The sequence below is a fragment of the Ophidiomyces ophidiicola genome, assembly GCF_022830035.1.
Source record: "Ophidiomyces ophidiicola strain CBS 122913 chromosome Unknown scaffold_23, whole genome shotgun sequence".
Lineage (NCBI taxonomy): Eukaryota > Fungi > Ascomycota > Eurotiomycetes > Onygenales > Onygenaceae > Ophidiomyces > Ophidiomyces ophidiicola.
The window spans coordinates 74,354-92,871 of record NW_026054663.1 but is presented as its reverse complement, the minus strand read 5'-3'; the positions used below and the strand labels follow the sequence as shown (position 1 = coordinate 92,871).

The following is an 18,518-nucleotide window of genomic DNA, read 5'->3' as shown; positions in this document are numbered from 1 at the left end:
AATGGCTGGTACGTGAACACCTTGGCTCGCTTAGACTTTATGGTTTAGTACTAACACGTATACCTGGGGAATTGTCAAAGGTACCCATACCCTCTATTCGAGAAGCTGACCACCCCATGGCGAATTGCGCTGTTCCTCGTCAGCGCCGCGTTGATGACGCTCAACACTGCGTTGCTCCAGTGGGTGTACTCGAAGCTGAATGGACACCAGTTACCGCTTGTGCCCAAAACTCTGTCTGATAGTGAGAAGGAGGAGGAAAACATCTAGAGAAATCTCTTGGTAACAGCCCATTTATTCCGACATTTTTGTATATGTGCTTGGAATTTTGATAGCATAGGGGAAAGGCGAAGCGTTTTGTTGTACGGAGTATTTAGACCGATATGCCTTGAAATAGACTTGACCTTGTTCTATACCGCAGAAACTTGCGCGCTTCAATGTCGAGCAGAAGTCTGTCAGGCGTGACTAGTCAGCGTTGGCGCCTAAGCAGCCGTACCACGGCGCCGGTACTCGCTAGCCTGCCGCCCAACACGCAACCCAGATCCAACTCCCATAGTTATCCAACAGATAAGGCTTTATTCCTCTATCCTCCCATTCCCTTACTTACTGATACCCTACATCTTCTCCATTCTCCGCCCCCCACTAATGAACAAACACCCTCCCGCCCATGCTTCCCGCGCGCATCCAGCCCCTCCACCCCTCCTCCCCCTCCCACACCACTCTCTCCCCGTCCTCCTCCGCCGAAGACCTCCTCTCGTCGTTCCTCCCGCACCTCTTCCCCGACGAAGCGCCGCCGTGTCTCGGCATTCCCGGGCAGCAGCTTCTCTACTCGTCCCCGCGCTACGGCGCCATTCGCGTGATCGTGCCGGACTACAACGACGACGAAGGCGAGAAGAGGAAGAGCGGCGCTGACGTCGAGGCCGGCCGCAGGTTGTTTGCGCATTATCTGTGGGGCGGAGCGCTGGTGGTTGCCGAGCGTGTGGAGGAGGCGGAGAAGGAGAAGGAGAAGGAGGGCGGTGCGGATGCGCGATGGCGTGTGAGCGGGGAGACGGTGATGGAAGTCGGTGCTGGTGAGTGGGAGGTTTTTCTTCTTTGTTTCTTTGTTCTGTTTGGACTTGCTGTGTGATGTATGTGTATGTATGTGGGTTTTTCGGCTGGGGGAGATTTGCGTTTCTTATATCAGGATCGGGTCTCTTCTGGCTTGGAAATCTATGTAGGTATGGGTATATCAAGCGAGCTCTGAATCGTTTCTCAAAAAAAAAAAAAGGGTGCAAAGCATGCCAAAACACGGCTGCGCAATCACAAATGACCAAAATCCTCACCGCATTGCGGCAAAGAATGTCCTTTTATCTCGTCTCCCCTTGCCTTGTTTTCTTAAAAGCCAACACTCAGCCAACACCCAACTCTCCCAGGAACCGCGCTCCCCTCCATAATCGCCGCTCTCGCCGGAGCATCTGCCGTATGCATAACCGACCACCCATCCTCGGCCGCCCTGCACGGCGCCATACAAGCCAGTATCTCCCAAAACATCTCGCAAGAGACCATCCGACAACGGATCTCAGTGCACCCCCACGAATGGGGCGTCTTCTCCGTACCCAGCTCCCTGGACAACAACAACAACAACAACCCCTCCCCGCCGCCGCCGACACTGCTGGCCTTTGCCGCCGCGCACCGCGGCTCGTTCACACGCATCATCTGCGCGGACTGTCTGTGGATGCGCGACCAGCACGCGAACCTGGCGCGGACGCTGGCGTGGTTTTTGAAGCCGGCCGAGGGGATTGCGTGGGTGGTGGCGGGGTTTCATACGGGGCGGGAGATCGTGGCGGCGTTTTTCGAGACGGCGGCGCGGACGGGGCTGGTGGTCGAGGAGATCTATGAGAGGGATGTCAACGCGGCGAGTGGGATGGGCGAGGTGCGTAGGGACTGGAGGCCCGTGAGAGAAGGGGAAGGGCCGGAGAATCGTGCGCGGTGGTGTGTGGTTGCGCTGTTGCGGCGGAGCTGATGATGATACTCCGTACTCGGTACATAGCCAGCACAGCACATATCATAGCAAGCAAGCAACGCTCACTCCCTCATGGTCTTCCGAAAGCACACCGTACACACGCCCTGCCCCTCGGCGCCGCCAAACCGGAACTTCGGATACTCCACGCGCGCAAACACCTCGAACCCAGTATCCTTCGCGCCAAACCAACTCTCCACCTCCGCCTCGGTCCAGTTACAACTCGTCACCACCAAAAACCCACCGGCGCGCACCAACCTTGCCACCGCCGCCGGATACTCCGCGCCGCCGCGCCCGCTCTCGCCGCACAGCGACACCGCGTCGAACGTGCCCTTGTCCAGCACGATGTCAAACCCGCCGCGCTCGCGCGGGAACCAGTCCGCCGCCGACGCGTCGTCGAACACATCCCACACCTCGAAGCGCACGCCCACCGCCCCATCCTCGTTATCGTCGTGCCGCGAACGCGCCAGCTGCACGGCCTCGCGCGAGTAGTCGACGCCGACGAGCGGACCGCGGAAGTCGTGCGCGCGCAGATCGCGCAGCAGCGCGCCGTCGCCCGTGCCCAGGTCCAGCACGCACGGCTGCTGCTGCTGGGACGCCGATGGATCCAGCGCCGCGGCGTTGTGGTGGTGGTGCGGCGCCAGCGGGAAGCTGGGTGCGGTGAGGAATCGTACGATGCGCTGCGCCGCGCGGTGCTCGGTGAACCATGTCGTGCCGAGCTCCTCGCCGTCGGAGTCCGGGTCGTCCGCCGCCGTGTCGAGGTGCTCGCGCGAGCGAGCGTAGAAGGTTTCCCAGCTGGAGAGGGGGGGTTGTGTTAGTCTCTGGGAGAAGTGGGATAGAGGGGGGAAATCAGATACGCGGGGACTTACTACTCCTTGGTCCCCAGCTCACTGGGCCTCAAAGGCTCAGGGTGTTCTTCGTTTTTCTCCATGATTGTAGATTCAAGAATTCTAGCTCGCTGCACGTATTCAAGGACAGAACACGCGTTTCTCCCTCTCCGTTGGTATGTTTTGCGCGGGGTAGTTGAAAATGTCCCGTAGTTGGAGGTTGAGAAAATTAAGGTTCCGCCTGTAAAACTAAAAAAGACGCCAAAAAACTTATAAAAAGTCAAAAAAAACCGTGCCTGATCCAAGACAAAAAAGGGTCTGGCTGGCTGGTGTCAAAAAATATTATGTGTTTCGATTTCACTCTAATATATCTGCTGAACCCTCCTCCCGATTCCCCCCATTCCCCTTGTCCTTCCAGTCCCCAAGCCAGAGAAAAGGAAAAAAAAAAGGAAAAAAGGCATAAAAAACCCTAGAGCCGCTTTTCTCGCTCCCCGCCTCGCTTGAGATTCTTCCTAAAAAGAGACAAGCGAGCGGTTGAGGAGAAAGCAAAAGAAAAAACAAAAAAACAAAAACTCGGCCCATTGAGGAGGGTTGGGAGGACGGTTCAAAAGATTCAAGACTAATATTACATTTAGGGAGCCCACCATTTGCCAAAAAAGAAAAAGAAAAAGCGAAGCTCAAACCATGTTAGTTTTATGAAGAGACCCCATTGGAGTGGCAAAAGAAAGAAAAGAGAGGTAGAAAAAGAAACGCCCAAAAAAAAAAAAGTCGGCATTTGCAAAATAAAAGGGGGAGAACAACAAGCATTCAATCGGAACTCCAAGATGCCAATAATAGAATATATAAGCTGGAGCTAAAAAAAAAAAAAAAAAGGTAACAAAAACGAAACAAAGGGCAGGTGGGCGAGGAGAACAGAAGGCCTCCGGATTGGGAAAACGGTGCTTTAAGGGACTACTTCCGACAGGGAGGCAGCAGGGCGCAGCGCGTCCAGGAGAAAGGGGGGAGAGAGACGCGTGTGCTCTGCAGCAGAGTAGTGACTAACAGGAGAAACATCACAGCAACAAAGCCAGCTTTGGCCGCACACATACATTGGTCAAAGCAAGGTAGCGCGTTTCACAATGACGGCAAAAACAAAAAAAGGACGACAAGGTCGGACATGTACTTCGCCCCCTCCTTGAGAGAGCACCAAAAAAGGAGAAAAACAAAGCAATGTTGGTTTTCGTTTTTGGTGGACCTGGCTCGTAGGAGGACGATGGTATGAGAGAAAAGAGAAAATCGTAAGGTCACGAAAATTCTACTGAGGAATATTGTGAGATCCATGTAATTTTTTGCAAAACCCTCCCAGGAACGTAGAACAGAAAATAGGTTAAAAAAAAAAAAAAAGAGAAAAGAAAAAAATCTCAAAGAAATTCGTCAATGCTTCTCATGATAATCGGTTCTGTTCTTCTCTGGGGCGACCTGGGATCGTTCAGGCTCGGCCGTCGCACCAGTGTCGGCGACTCGAGCTCCTCCGTCGTCGTCGTCGCCGCCGCCGCCACTGCCGCAACTACTGCTGTTTTGCGTAGCGCGAGGTTGTCGCCCACATTGGAGCGCGCCAGCGGCGTGGCTGTGAACTCGGCCGCGCGCGGCGAGAAGAACGACGGGCTGGGCGGCACATCCTGCATGACGAGGTCCATCTGGAAAGCGGGTGGACGCCGGTGGTAGGTGGTCGCTGCGGCGGCCGCCGCGGCAGCGAGGCCGTCGAGCCGCGGGGAGTTGCGGAGGGAGGCGATGGTGTGGAATTTCTCGCGGAGGGGTAAGGGGCGGGGCGCGATGTTGCGCCGCACGCGGTTGGTGGAGTTGAATGGGTTGACTTGGGCGAAGAGACGGGAGGGATCGGAGGGGGATTTTCTCATGGGCGAGGAGGACGAGGAGGATGATGATGATGAAGAAGCTGAGGGTGAAGGGGAGGGGCCGTCCCGTTTTTCAGGGGGCGGGATGGCGGCGGCAGCAGCAGCGTGGTTGGATTCGACGACGGGCGATTTGGCGACGGTGCCGCCGCGGACTTTGGTGCGGAAATCGGTGAGTTGATAGATCAGGCTCATGTTCGGGCCGACCCAGCAGCTGCGCTCCTTCACCTTGCCGTACACCGTGTTGAAATCCAGATGCGGGTTTTTGTAGAGTCCGTAAGCAATCACCAGAGAAGCGGATCTACTAACGCCTAGTTGGCAGTGGATCAGGACCTTCTTCCCTTTGGAAATCCTGTCATCAATTATCTCACACAGCGGGAAAAGATCCTCCAGGATTTCAGAATTATGATCCCAAGGTACGTGAATATACTCTGGTTCTGACACCCCTGTTTTGGGCGTTGGGAGAGGAATATTAGATAGCGATTCAAAGGCCGACTTGAAGGATATTAATGAAGTCGCGGTCGCCGGTTCTTCTACATGCGAGGTGGTATTCGACCCGGCAAGCGTGGCCTTCCAGACCGCCATGACGGTGTCGTGCGAGGGGCTGTCGGCTTTGAAGGGGTTCTTCACCTCCTTAGCCACATTGAACACCACATCGAATTGGGAGGCCTCCTCTCTATTCGGCTCCAAGTAGAGATATAAACCAGAATCGTAAATGCAGATCGGGCCGTCGGGATAGCCCTTTTCACTCCCTTTTCTCGACTCGCGGGAAATGGGACAATCGTCATCCTCCTCCCGGAATTCCAGCAAGGGTTCATTAGGATTAAAGGTATTAATATTCGACGACAGAATGCCGTTACTGGAGTCAACGTCGCTGCGAATGCCAGAAGATGATGGTATGGATGCAAAAGGGGCTGGAAAAGAGTAGTGCGGCTGGGTGGGCGAAAGAATCGAAGAGAGTGACGGTGACGAACCAATGTGCCGCAGTGAAGGCCGGGCATTTGGGGTCGGGGGCACAGCAGGCGTTCCATTGGAAGAAAACGGGCGCTGGAAAGCCGGCGTCTGGATGGTCAGATTGGGAGGCCGCCGGCGCGAGCCGCGCGAATGGGGGCGGACGGGCGAGGGAGGCTCTGAGAGGTGGCGCCCGGATTCCCGAATAGGGGCCGTTGAGAGCGATTGACGGAAGGGCGAGGCGGGCAGGCGCAGCGAGAGGTTCTTGAGGTTCTTCGCACGGCGGGCGAGCGAGTCGGCGGGCAGCGGGCTGGTCGAGGGCGGCGGCCGGCAGGACTGCACGAGGGGTAGTTTCTCGCCATGCTCATGGGTCAGGCTGATAGACGGCAGCGGGATGGCGGACATGGGCGACTCGGGCGATGAGCTGGCGGAGGTCTCGCAGATGATGGGCGAGTCGAAGGTCGAGCTGGCGGTGGTGGGCGACGAATCGGTGGACTCGGAGACGGTGGACACGCTCTCGCGGGAGAGCAGCGGCGGCGGCATGATGGGCGGGTCGTCGGCGGGCGCGGCGGCGGCCACGACGGTGCGAGGATGGCGCAGGTCCTCGAAGGCGAACTTGCGGGAGATGGTGGAGGAGAGGGAGGCCATGGCCATCAGGTCGGCGGTGGGTTGTTTGGCGAGGGCCCGCGAGGCCAGGGCGTGCGACGGGCGGGCGGCGTCGCACCAGGATGCATCGCGGTATGTCGGCTCGACTGAGAAGCCCGACATCAAGGAGGCAAGGCAGATGGAGACGGGACGGCGACGTCTGGCCGCGGCGGGCGGGCGACGGGCGACGAGGCGGCGCTTGGAGGGCGGCAGCAGCGGCGGCGAGAGCAGCGCGCAGCAGTCGGGCGACCACGGTCTCTTGGAGGTGTTAGCCATGGCCACCGACGACAACAGATGCGAGAACGAGAGCAGGCACGGCAACAAGAACAGAACCAGACAAGACGCTACGGCAACGGGATGAGGGAGGGATGACAAGAACAACAGCAGCAGCAGCAGCAGCAGCGAGAATGAGGAGGGCCATAGTGGGCACGACAAGCAGTGGGGAGATTGGGGGAGGGGAGGGGGCCAACGTACAGACCGTAGGGTGGTGAGACAGAGAGAGGTTGGGAACAACGACGTGGAGCAGCAGCAAAGATTGAACAGGGCGCGGGTTCCGCCTGGGAATGCGGCCCAAGAGGGATGGTGAAACGAGAGCGAAACGGACAGGCGATAATAAGATAATGCGAGGGCGAAGGAGCGTGGGCGACGACGAGACGGGCGACGTGTGGAGAGGCGGAGGCGGCGGCGGAGATGAGAGGAGCGGAGGAAGAGGGGGAGAGAGAGAGAGAGAGGGAGAGAGAGAGAGGGAGGAAAAGAGAGTGAGTGGGAGAGAGGAGAGGAGAGAGAGAGGAGACAGGAGAGGATGAGATGAAGTCTGAGGAGAGAGGGAGGGAGGAGGAGGAGGAGAGGAGAGGAGGTTGAGAGCGAGACAGCGCGAGGGTTGGCTGGCTGGCTCGAGGCAGCTCGAGAGAGAGACGGCCGCGATACCGCCGCCCGGTAATTTACCAGCCAACCAGCGGCCGGCTCGCCCCCGGCCGTCGTGCAGGGGGGGGAGGGGCCCGCGGGCGGCCGGCCAACCAGCGCGCGCGGGCGTGAGGGCATGCCACTAAAAATAGCGGCCGGCGCCCCACCCCCGCCAATCACGGGGCGGCGTGCGGGTCTCGCGCGCCGTACGCGGCCGTACGGTCAGGAACATACCATACTGGCTACGGGCGGCGGCGGCGTAGCCCGTGCCTGCAGTCCGGCGTACACACACACAACTGCTCGGCGACGCACTCTGTAACCCGCCCGGCTATAAATAGCCCAGCCCCCTGTCTCTGCCTGCGCGGCACGACTGTTTCACCTCCGCCCGCCAGGATCCGACTCTGAAACGCCCGCCCGCCCAAGCTGGATCCCAGCCCCCGCCGGCCATGCGGCACGCCTGCGAACCCGGCCAAAAAGAATACTCTCATCATCATAATAATAATATGTGAGAGACATGCATACATACATGCCATGCATGTGCATGCAGTTCGCAGCGCGCGCACCCCGCCCACTGTACTCTTTCAGTCCGCCGTACCGGCCATCGCGTGACCAGGCGCGCCGCCAAGCCCGGCCCGCGCGGCCGCCGCGTGCAATCACACGCGCGAGTCTGTTCTCTCTCTCTCGCTCACCGGCACGGCAGGCGGCTCGTCCACCTCGGCCGCCAGAGTCATAATAATATAAAAAAATCACGTTCTTCTCATTTCCCCCCAGGAGGCGTCTAAAATCGGGTCTATAACAATGCCCAGGACACAAACCTGTCGATCACGTCAGGTGCCAAAACATCATCATCGTCAGCTTAGCCCGGTAATATGAAAGAAACCAAAAAAAAAAAAAAAGGAGGGATTTTCCCAAGACAAGCAGAAACACGCTATGGCGATGAACCGCACGGTAAAATAAGAAAGGGAGCAGCCAAAAATAACCCACACACAGCAAATTAATCCAACGGGATCAATTCCAGCCAGCAATCCTGGACGAAAAATAAAAAAAAGAAAAAGAAAATGCCGAACAATGGAAAATAAGGGGATGCCCATTCGTCAAAATAATATAAAAAAAAACGGCCAAACTCGCTAGCGCATGTCTTGTGCTTGTTTCATCGTCAGCCAACAGAAAGAAAAGAAAAGGAAAAAAAAAAGGGACATCCAAGCGGACCAAGCGCAAGACCCAGAAGCAAGAAAGAAGGAAAAAAGAAGAAAACGAGGAAATTTTGTCTGGGTTTTGCGGTCCCTCCTCCCCCACAATCCCCCCTTTTGTTCCCCAGAGTAATAATAATAATATCCCACTGCATATCGATCATCAGGTCAGAAAAAAAAAAAAAAAAAAACAAGCAAAAGGTTAAAAGTAAAAAAGGCAAATCAGCCCCGTTCGTCATAATCTCATCTCAGAGAATCAGCAGTAGCAGTACTCCGTAGTAGTAGTCAGGCACACACCCATCAATCAACCAGAGAAAACCGCTCTCATAAAAACACCAACCACCCTTCGTCTCTCATATCTTCTCTCCCTCTCGTATGCCCTACTCGCCCGCGCGCCGCAGACTCAGCCGCCGTCCGAAGCTGCCCGTGCGCGGCCGCAGCTGCTGCATGCTGCTGTAATGCGAGGCCGTGCGCAGCCCACCACCCCCAGCACCCCCCGCCAGCGGCGAGCTGCCCGTCTCCTGCTGCTGCTGCTGCTGCTGGGACGACGGGATCACGCTGCCGCCGTAGCGCCGGTAGCCCGGCTGCACGTCCAGGCGGAGCGCGGTGGCCGGCGGGATGTGCGACGCCGTCGTGGTGGTCGTGCCGGCCGAGAGGTAGCTGCGGCGCAGCGGGATGCCGGAGGACGGCGTGCCGCCAGCGGCGGCGGCGGTGTTAGTGTTAGTGCGGGTGCTGGTGGATGGGGAGGGCACGTCGGCGGGCGACGCGAATTCGCGTGAGGGCCGGGTGCGCAGCAGCGACGAGCGCGGGCGCGAGGACGATGATGGCGGCGAGGACGAGTCGGGCACGTCGGTGAAGACGCGCGACAGCGGCCGCGCGAGCAGCGCCGGCTTCGCGGGGAACGCGAGGCTGCCGTCGTCGACGTCGGTCTCGTGGCGCCGCGGATAGTAAGGGCTGCGTCCGGCGTTGCTGATGTTGTTATTGGTGGACGAACGCGCGATGCGGCTGTTGGTCGACGTCGACGACGGCACCAGCTTCACCATCGCCTGCGGATCGACCTCCGACGGCGCCCCGCGCACCGTCGACGTGCTGGTCGTCGACAGGTTCAGCATGCTCGACCGCCGCCCGTCCAGCCGGCTGCCCGCCAGCGCGCGGCCGGCGTCATCGGCGGGCTCATGGCTAGTGCTGCGCCGGTAGCTTGACGTGCTGGCCCCCAGGCCCGTATCAACAACACCGCTGCCCTGCGGCAGCAGCCCCGACGCCGCGTCTCGACTGCCCGGCCGGTTCCGCGCCAGCCGCTCGTCCGCCAGCGCAATGCACAGCTCCGTCAGGCTGCGGCACATGCTATCGATCTTGCGCTTGGCCTGCCTGTCTCCGCCGGCACTCGACATCCCGCTGCCCATCTGCTGCTGCTGCTGCTGCTGCGGCGGCGGCGGGCTGAACGCCGACGCGAGCGTCAGCGCGTCGTTCGCCGTGGCCTCGAGCGTGCCGTACACCGCCGGGCTCAGCGTGGCTTTGGCCTTGGCCAGCGCCGCGCGGAGCAGAGACTGGATCTGCATATCAACCGCTCCCGCCGTGTCACCAACCGACGACCCCGCGGCGGCATTCGGCGACGCGCTCGTTTTGCGTCCGTGTTTGGGCGACGACGAGATGGTCGTGACCGTCGTGGTGGCCGTGCGCGGTCTCTCCACCGACACCGACGACATCGCCGCCGCCGACGACGCCGGCAGCTTGCCGGTCAGCTCCAGCTTGCGGATGCGCGACTTCAGATCGTCCAGCTCGTCCCACACCGTTGACGGCGCGGTGGTGGACAGCGTCGACTCCGTCCCGTCATATTTCGGCCGGTCAGGTCCGTCGGAGTTCGACAGCGCGCGGTGCGTCCGGCCCGTCGTGGACAGATGAGACGGGCGAGCCGCTCGCAGCGGCACGCTGTCTTGGGCGGACCCTCGTCGCTCGCTGCTGTACCGCGCGTGCGGGTCGGGCGATATCTCGCTGTTCGTGCGGCTGAATCTGCTCCGGGGCAGACCAACGGTAGATCGAGGTGCGTATTTGGACCGGTCGAGGGCGGGGGACCTGTCGACGCCGGGGTACGGCCCGCTCAGGGGAGACATATCTTCGGATTCGTAGACGTGCCGGCTGGGAGAGGCCAGCTCATCGTTGGTGCGTGTTCGTGAAAAGTCGGAGCTAATATTCGACGTCTAGAAAGTGACCAGTCAGGTAGGTACAAAGCAACGTTCAAGGTAGCCGTCAAGAATACATGAAAAAAAAAAAAAAAAAAAAAAAAAAAAAGTAAAATGACTTACTCTCTGCCTGTCTATCCTGGCCGCCGACCCACGTCGGGTGGAAGCAGACCTAGCAATATTCAAAAACACATCTTCGCCGGGCTGCCTGCTATCATCCGAGCCCTTGCTGCTCACATCAGCACTGCCATCCAGCCTGGCCGTCAAATCCTCATCCTCATCATCACCATCCTCCTCCTCCGCATCCCCATCCTCGTCCTCCACCTCATCGTCGGCCACACTCTCACTCCGCCTGGACACCAGCGTACTTGTCGGCCGGTCCTTCAGCGCCAGGCGCGGCGCGGCATATACGGAGCGCGTGGGCAACGACGATCGCTTCTGGTCCGCAGACGCCGCGGTCACATACGACAGGTCGGATTTCCTGGCCGGGCCAAACGACCGCGGCCGGCTGCGTGCGTAGTCGCGGCTGGAGAGCGCATGGCGCTCCTGCGTCAGGCTCCGCTGCTGCGTGCTTAGCGCAGGGGGTGGGCCGGTGGAGGTCTCGATGCCCAAGCTGCTCCGCGACGCTGGGGCGCGTTTCTGATACGACGGCTGTTGCTGGAGCTGCGGTGGTGGTGGTGGTGGTGGTGGAGGTGGAGGTGGAGGTGGCCGGGGGGCGGAGTCGACGGTCGAGGGCGGGTACAGGCTCTCGGACGGCGAGACGGTGGATGAGGCGGCGCTGGGCGAGTTGAAGAAGGCGGACGAGGGCGATTGGAGGTCTAGGTCGCGCGTGGTGCGCGGGGTCTGGAGGAGGAGCTTGGGGATCGAGGAGGAGCTGTGGTGGTTGCTGCTGGGGGTGGCAGTGGAGGCGGAGTGGGCGTGGGAGCGGGCGGCGGACTTGAAGGCGGCGACCTTGCGCGGCGAGAAGCCGGCCAGGGCGGGATTGGAGAAGGTCTCGGAGCTCAGCGGCGACGCAGCGGTGAAGGAGTGCGAGTTGGAGGCGCGGTGTCGGGCCGCAAAGTCGACGGAGCGACGGCTGGCGGAGTGCCCGGCGGCGTGGTGGTGTCCCTGGTGGTGGCCGCTGGAGTCGTCGCGGGCGGTGGGATCGGTCTTGCTACGGCTGCGGAAGCACGGCTGGCGCGACGAGAGCGTGGAGGGCGACGGCGCGGGTTCAACGCGCATGACGAGCGAGACGGGCGGAGGGAGGGCGACAGCGCATCGACGGACGGGGACAGCCAGCGAGAGGCAGCGGTGGTGAGATGGTGTGGTGGTGTGGTGGTGTGCTGGTGTGCTGGTGGTGGTGGAGGGTGTCAGGGGAGCGAGGCGAGGATGGGCTTCATGGTGCGGCAGAGAACGAGACAGACAACAGACAAACAGACAGACAGAATAGGGGCGAGAGTTTTCGGGCCGGGATCAAGCTGCACACACACACAGCGGCCAGGAGAAGAACAAAAAACGCTGAGCAAACGACGCGGATGCGGGCCGGCTGCGGGAGATTGGCGCCGCGTGATTTGGCGCTGAAACAGCGAAAGCCCAGCATCGCCATCACCACCACCCCAACACCGCCCGCCCGCCTCGCATCACCACCACAACACACTGGCCGCGCCGCCAAGCGCCCGCCGTTGGTTATTTCACTATGTAGTTACGTAGGCGGGTCAGCATCATCATCATCATCCTCGTCATCCACGCGCCTCTCGCCCCAGATCGCCCGCTGCCGCCCAGCCCGCCCAAGCTCCACGGAACCACCATCCACCCTTGCACTAGCTCTACGGAGTACGTTGCATCGAAACCACTCCTCGCTCTAGCGTATTGTCTGCATGGCGAATTTCCAGCGAGCTTACTCCATTCCTATCAACGTACGAGCACACACGGTTGAGATCGTTGTTTGTTTACAAATAATATAGCTGCCAGAATGCTACCTACTGGATATACATCCACTCGATCCGACTAGACCTACCTTCCACGGCTCACTCAAAGGCTGGTCCCAGACAGCGAGGTGACCGCGGATTGACCGGAGGCCTGGGTCGCCATTCCATTGCAGACCAACAGCGGAGACCCGGCCCTGCCATAAGATCGATCTTTCACAGCACGTCCAAACGCCACCGCCGTCATACCTCGTGGCCAGATCTAGACAAAGTCCCTAGCACCTGCCCGCTCGATACCCCGCTGTGCAGCTGTGCTGGATGCAAGATAGCCGAGTCACAGCCCTTGTCGACGGGAGAGAATGAGGCTGGATATGGAGCGTCTTGTTATCGACGCCAGGATGGTTCCTCGCAGCTCCGATTAGGCGTTCTGAACGCCAGGCTTGACCATCCCAGGTGAAAAGTAGAGCCTAGCACGAATGTAGTACCAACAAGGGAGGAACTACATCATACACGGATCGCAGTATATGCACGATATACTGATGCACCCCCTCGCCAGCCACCTAGGCACCAAGTGGAAGTGGGCTATGTGTTAGCTGATTGGCGCGGACATTACTTTCGATCGGGCCCACGAATTGCAATCCAAGATTCCAATCGCCCAGTGCCCTGTCATGCAGGGTGGCTGATTCATATAGAAAGCCAATGCTTTGTATTTTCACTTTTATTTGTTTTTCCTTTCTTCCGAAAAAAAACACCGCAGGCGATAGGAGATCTAAACATCCCGTCTACAGCAATCGATATCCGCCCAGCACGATCCAAGAACCTAGACGTTTTCTTTTTATTTTCCAGGGGATCAACTGACATACATGCCATGCATGATGCCCACCACCAACTCGAAGACAAGCAAGCGCAGCCTTGATTTGGGATATTCTGGAGGGTGGACGGACAGCATACAAGCCCCCTCCGCAGACCAGCGAATGGACAAGGCCCTGGCTGCACCAGTCAGCTGGTCCGGCCTTTCTTCGGCTGCAGAGCATCGGAATCACAAGGAGAGCCGGGGCACGGGCGCCTGCCGCGTAATAATATAACGTCAAAAAAGTCAGCAGTTACAGGCCAACAGGATTCCAGACAAGGTGGGATGTTCGAATAGGAAGGGCGCGGGCTGTGTGCGGGGAGGCTTCATATATATCCATGCAGGTTCGGCCCTGCGGGTACAAAAGCCACTGCGGGGTCCCGCCCGTTTGGAAATCTTTTTTAGCAAGGCTGCGAGAAGTGAGTCCTTGGATGTTTTTTGGATGGTTATATTGGTGAGCGTTGTTCAGTACCCTGGATTTTGCCGGATGCGCTGGAGGAGAACCTTGCGTCGTCGTCGTCGTCGCTGCTGGCTTCAGGATTGGGTCTGCCTGTTTTTGGCAGGGTGAGGGTTTGCAGGGCGGCAGTACACCGAGCGTCAGCCAGGTCATTCTCGACGAGCCGTTTTGGAATCATGCAGCGTCATGACGGTTAGACCTTCCTCTGATGTGTGAGGCCTTGAACTGCCAGAGGACCATGGGCATTGCAAGGGGGGAAGATGAGAATATAAAAACAACTGGAATTCTCCAGTTTCTTATTGAAATCTGCCAATATCAGAATATCAAACCACCAGAACAACACCCTCACACACCTCAAGAGCCCAACACCTTCGATCCCCCCCTCCACCACCGCAACCATGCCCGTCGTCATCGACACCGCCATGCGCACGCCCGGCTACCCGGACGAGGCGTACTTCTTCAAAAACACTCGCTACCTGCGCATGTGGTGGAAGCCCGGCACGCCCGAGGAGCGCAAGGTGTTCGGCCCCGCGACCATCAGCCAGGAATGGAAAGTCATCGGCGAGGCGGGCTTCACGCGCATCGACGCGATGCTGCCGAGCACGCGCGACCCGCAGAAGTACTACGCCTTCAGCGGCAGCCGGTACGTGCGCGGCAGCTTCGTGCCGGGCACGGCGACGGAGAGCAAGCTGTTCGGGCCGGCCAACATCGTGGACGAGTGGAAGACGCTGCGCGACGCGGGCTTCGACTGCGTGGACGCCGTGCTGCCGATCCGCAGCACCGACCCGGCCGCGGGCTTCGAGGAGGAGGCCTACTTCTTCTGCGGCACGCGCTACCTGCGCATGCGCTGGACGCCGCATACGCCGCGCGAGGAGCTGGTGTTCGGCCCCGCGCCCATCGCCGCCGAGTGGAAGACGCTGCGCGACGCCGGCTTCGAGACCGTCGACGCCTTCGTGCCGAACCTCGAGGCTGCGCGGCCCGGTGAGGTCGATGTGTACGCCTTCAGCGGCCCGCGCTATGTGCGCTTCTCGTTCGAGCCCGGCACGCCCAAGGAGACGAAGATCTATGGCGTCGCGGAGATTGATGATGAGTGGAAGACGCTGCGCGAGTTGTAGGAGAGAATGGATGCAGTTGGAGGGCGGGCGTGATTGGGCCGCGGCGCGGATCAACGATGTGCCGCCGGCCAACGGTCGGCCGGCGATTGGGTAATTGAACTAACTAGTTATAGTTAAACTAAGGCCGATCGGCCGTGGTGCTAGAAAAGTCAATGCAGAGAGAAATCCATTGCGGTTTGAGACAACCCATTATTATTGTTGTTATTATATTACGTCTGTGAAATTGCAGAATCATCTTCGCGCATGTAAAACGTGTTTTAGGCTCACATCGTCTTGTATCACTTTTTTTCTATACAAAACTCCTGGCTTGCGTATCTATATACAAGGGGGTATATATGTGTGGTGATGTTGGTAGCGTTGTCGCAGACGGCCGTGCAGATAAAGAAAAGAATAAAAAAAAAACCGGTAAATGCAGATAAAAGGGGCAAATAATCGATCCTCCGTAAATAATAATAATAAATAGTGATAGGTAATAATATTATATTATATCTCGCTCAGACATGCCGGAACGGGCTCACTTGGTTCTCGTTACTGATGCGCGGGCTCACGCGCGGGCTCGCGGTGCTGTCGCCGCCCGCGGCGCCGCTTTCGTCGGCCTTGAGCTGGCGCTTGAGCTCCAGCGGCTCGATGATGCCGGTGGAGTTGCGCCAGAAGCGCGAGCGGCTGGTGGGCGTGCCGGGCGGGCCGGGGCTCTTGGACGTGCGCTTGGAGTGCGAGGTGGCGCGGTGGTGGCCGCTTTCGTCGTCGACGCCGTTCTTCTCCAGCCAGTAGTCGCGCAGTCGGTCGAGCGCGGTCTTGAAGTCGTCGAGCACCACGGCGTCGCACAGGCATTTGAACACGAACGAGAGCTGTGGGGGAGTCAGGAATATATATGGAATACGGCGGCGATGAGGACGAAAATAGAACAGAACAGAATAAAATAGGGTGAGACGGACCTTCCAGAAGGGGTTGATGCCGGTGGGCAGGGCGCCCTTGAGGACGTGCAGCACGCTGAGGATGTCGAGGAAGATGAAGATGATGGAGATGCACATGGCGACGAGCATGACGCCGAATCGCGGGCCGTTGCGCAGCAGCTCGGAGATCTTGAAGTTGTACTGGGACTTTATGACCCAGAACAGATTGCAGGTGGTGTAGATCCACCAGGGGTCGCTGTGGCACGGCAGGCTTAGCGGAGGGGTACAAGATACGCGGGGATCCGGGGTCTCCGGAGGAGCACAGGATATAAATAAAATACGTGGGACTCACCGGAAGAGCGGTTCCCAGGGGCGGGTCTTGAGGAAGAGGGTGTTGATGTTGTTGAAGTAGGCGAAGTTGGCGTAGATCTCGAGCACCCAGTAGGGCTGGACGAGCACGACGGTGCCGATGTAGACCAGCGAGACGCGGCGGCTCATGAAGGGGCGGTTCTTCATCCAGGCGATGACGTTGTGCAGGCTCCACGACATGTTGAGCCCGATGGCGGTGCACGACAGGTACCAGCCGTACACGGGCTCGTGGAAGAAGATGAAGGTGCCGTGGCCGATACCGAGCAGCAGCTGCGGCGGTCAGTAAGTCGATATACATATATATATATATATATATAATATGGGGTGGAGAATACCTCGGCGAGGATGAGCTTGTGCAGCAGCACGCGGCGGCGCATGTTGGCGACGGTGATGGCGGCCATGAAGATCAGGGTGCCGACCATGAAGCCCTGGCCCCAGGCCTCGAGCACCAGGCCGTCCGGGTCGTGGTCGGGGCGGCCGACGCGCGTGCGGGCTTCATCTTGCATGTCGGGGAGAGTCTGTATGTGCGGCGAGGCGGAGCGTGGTTCAGCTCATCGGGGCCACACGCAGCATATTGGCCGGCGGCAGGGCGCAGGCAGGCAGGCGGAAGGAGCAGCAGGAGCAGGAGGATCCGTCGCGTGTACGAAGTACTCAGTATGTCAACGGGTATAGAATCGGATCGAGCAACAGGCCCAGCGAGAGCGAAAGGGGGGGGGGGGGGGGGGGGACGGAGAGGGAGCGAGCGGGCGGGCAGGCAGCGGGCTTTAAGGGCCAGGCTTTTGCTTTTGATTGCAGCTGGGCGAACACGAAACCCGCGCTGGAGCGTTGCCACGGCCGGTGGAGCTGCAGAGAACTAGTTTGCCATCGTCGCCTGGGCGTCTTTGCTGCTCGGCTTTTTTGTTTTTTTAATTTTTTTTGCTTGTTCGCCCGCCCAGCCCGCCCGCCCGGCCCGCCGCCATCGCCGCCCGCAGAGCTAGCTGGGGGGTCGGGGGGTGTCAGGGGGGGGAGAGAGGCGAGCCCGCAGGCGCTGCGTCAGCCGGACGGGGGGCGGGTCGCGGCAGGATCGGGCGAGTCGAGCGCAGTCCGCCGTGGGAGGGAAGAGCATGACATATAACGAACAATCCTATTCTCCGTGCGTCGAAGCACAGATGCATGCATGCATACTGTACACCAACTCCCAGGCCGCCACGCGCAAAAGCCCGGGGCCGGGCTGGCGTGCCCCGCGCCAATCACCGGGGGACCTCACCACGCCTCGCCGCCGGGCCTGCAGCACACCCCCCCCCTCCCCGGGGGCAGCCTTAGGCCCAGCCAGGCGTCGCACAGGCCTGGCGCATGCCTAACGTCCCCCCCCCCAGACCAGCAGGCCGCCAGGGCTGGGCAGGAGCTGGCGAGCAACCGGCTGGCTGCCTAAGTGCTGGTACTACTGCCTGACGACTACTCTGGCCTGCAAAATTGCGCGGCGATCGCCCGCCGCCGATCCCGCTGAGGCGCCGTTAGACCCGAGCGCCCGCCGCCATTCGCAGCCCAGCCATGGCGCCGTCGAGCTTGCTGCTGGCGATGCTGCAGCGGACTAGCTAGCTCTACTCCGTACCTCTCACCCATGCAGAACGGCTGTGCATCTCGCTGCTGTCTGAGTTCTAGTTCGTGATGCACCCTCCTTTCTCCCCCCACGGCTCGCTGCTCCCCGGAATCGCCCGACGCGCTCCTTCGCGGCCGCAATACGAGCGCCCGCGCCTAATTAACTACTTAGCTGGCGAACTCGGTCCAACTCTTCAGCCCGCCATCCAGCTCCTGGGGAACCGGTGATCATGCGCTCTCTCGGCCCTTTTTTGGTGCCTGAGCTAGCTTCACTCACTCATGGTCTAGAACCCGCTGCTGAGCATTATTGCCGAGGACCACCGCATGCTTTTCTTCATCCTCTCTGCTTCTTCTCTCTCTCTCTCTCTCTCTCTCTCTCTCTCTCTCTCTCTCTCTCTCTCCCTCACTCTCTCTCCCTCACTCGGGCGAGCAATCCACAAAAACAAAAAAAGCCTGTCCGTCTAGTCAACGAAGATAATAAGAACATCCCACAATAATAATAACCCGCGCGCCGGCCAACCGCGTTTCACCCTGAGTCCGCCCAATTTGCGCCCGCTCGTACGATTTCCCGCCCGTTTAAAAGGGGGGCGCCTCGTCCGGCCTTTGCTGCCAGCTGGCTCGCTCGAAATTCCGCCGTGGGTTTATTTTATTAGCGACGAGAAATACTACTACTAAAATATCATTTGCAAAAAAAAACCTGTTCGTTGGTCCCCGAGCCGCCGGCTAGCATTTTAACTCACGCCAAACACGTTGCATCCATCCCGCCGTTCG

At 59.4% G+C, this 18,518-nt stretch overlaps 5 protein-coding genes across 5 annotated transcripts; 1 reads left to right on the top strand and 4 right to left on the bottom strand.

Annotated features, from left to right (window-relative positions):
* Window positions 1–2,061: 2,061 nt before the first annotated feature.
* On the bottom strand, window positions 2,062–2,927 carry EFM4 (Protein-lysine N-methyltransferase efm4; the record flags this gene model as incomplete). Its single annotated transcript, XM_049254073.1, has 2 exons — window positions 2,062–2,791; window positions 2,866–2,927. The coding sequence occupies 2 exons, from the start codon at window positions 2,925–2,927 to the stop codon at window positions 2,062–2,064; spliced, it is 792 nt and encodes a 263-aa protein (XP_049106920.1).
* Window positions 2,928–4,223: 1,296 nt separating this feature from the next.
* On the bottom strand, window positions 4,224–6,311 carry CPP1 (tyrosine/serine/threonine protein phosphatase; the record flags this gene model as incomplete). Its single annotated transcript, XM_049254072.1, has 1 exon — window positions 4,224–6,311. One exon carries the CDS (start codon window positions 6,309–6,311, stop codon window positions 4,224–4,226), a length of 2,088 nt encoding a protein of 695 aa, XP_049106919.1.
* Window positions 6,312–8,781: 2,470 nt separating this feature from the next.
* Window positions 8,782–11,802, bottom strand: LOZ57_005034 (uncharacterized protein; the record flags this gene model as incomplete). Its single annotated transcript, XM_049254071.1, has 2 exons — window positions 8,782–10,599; window positions 10,705–11,802. 2 exons carry the CDS (start codon window positions 11,800–11,802, stop codon window positions 8,782–8,784), a joined length of 2,916 nt encoding a protein of 971 aa, XP_049106918.1.
* A 2,388-nt stretch (window positions 11,803–14,190) lies between these two features.
* Window positions 14,191–14,907, top strand: LOZ57_005033 (uncharacterized protein; the record flags this gene model as incomplete). Its single annotated transcript, XM_049254070.1, has 1 exon — window positions 14,191–14,907. One exon carries the CDS (start codon window positions 14,191–14,193, stop codon window positions 14,905–14,907), a length of 717 nt encoding a protein of 238 aa, XP_049106917.1.
* Window positions 14,908–15,401: 494 nt separating this feature from the next.
* LOZ57_005032 (uncharacterized protein) lies at window positions 15,402–16,675 on the bottom strand (the record flags this gene model as incomplete). Its single annotated transcript, XM_049254069.1, has 3 exons — window positions 15,402–16,056; window positions 16,153–16,439; window positions 16,505–16,675. 3 exons carry the CDS (start codon window positions 16,673–16,675, stop codon window positions 15,402–15,404), a joined length of 1,113 nt encoding a protein of 370 aa, XP_049106916.1.
* Window positions 16,676–18,518: the final 1,843 nt, after the last annotated feature.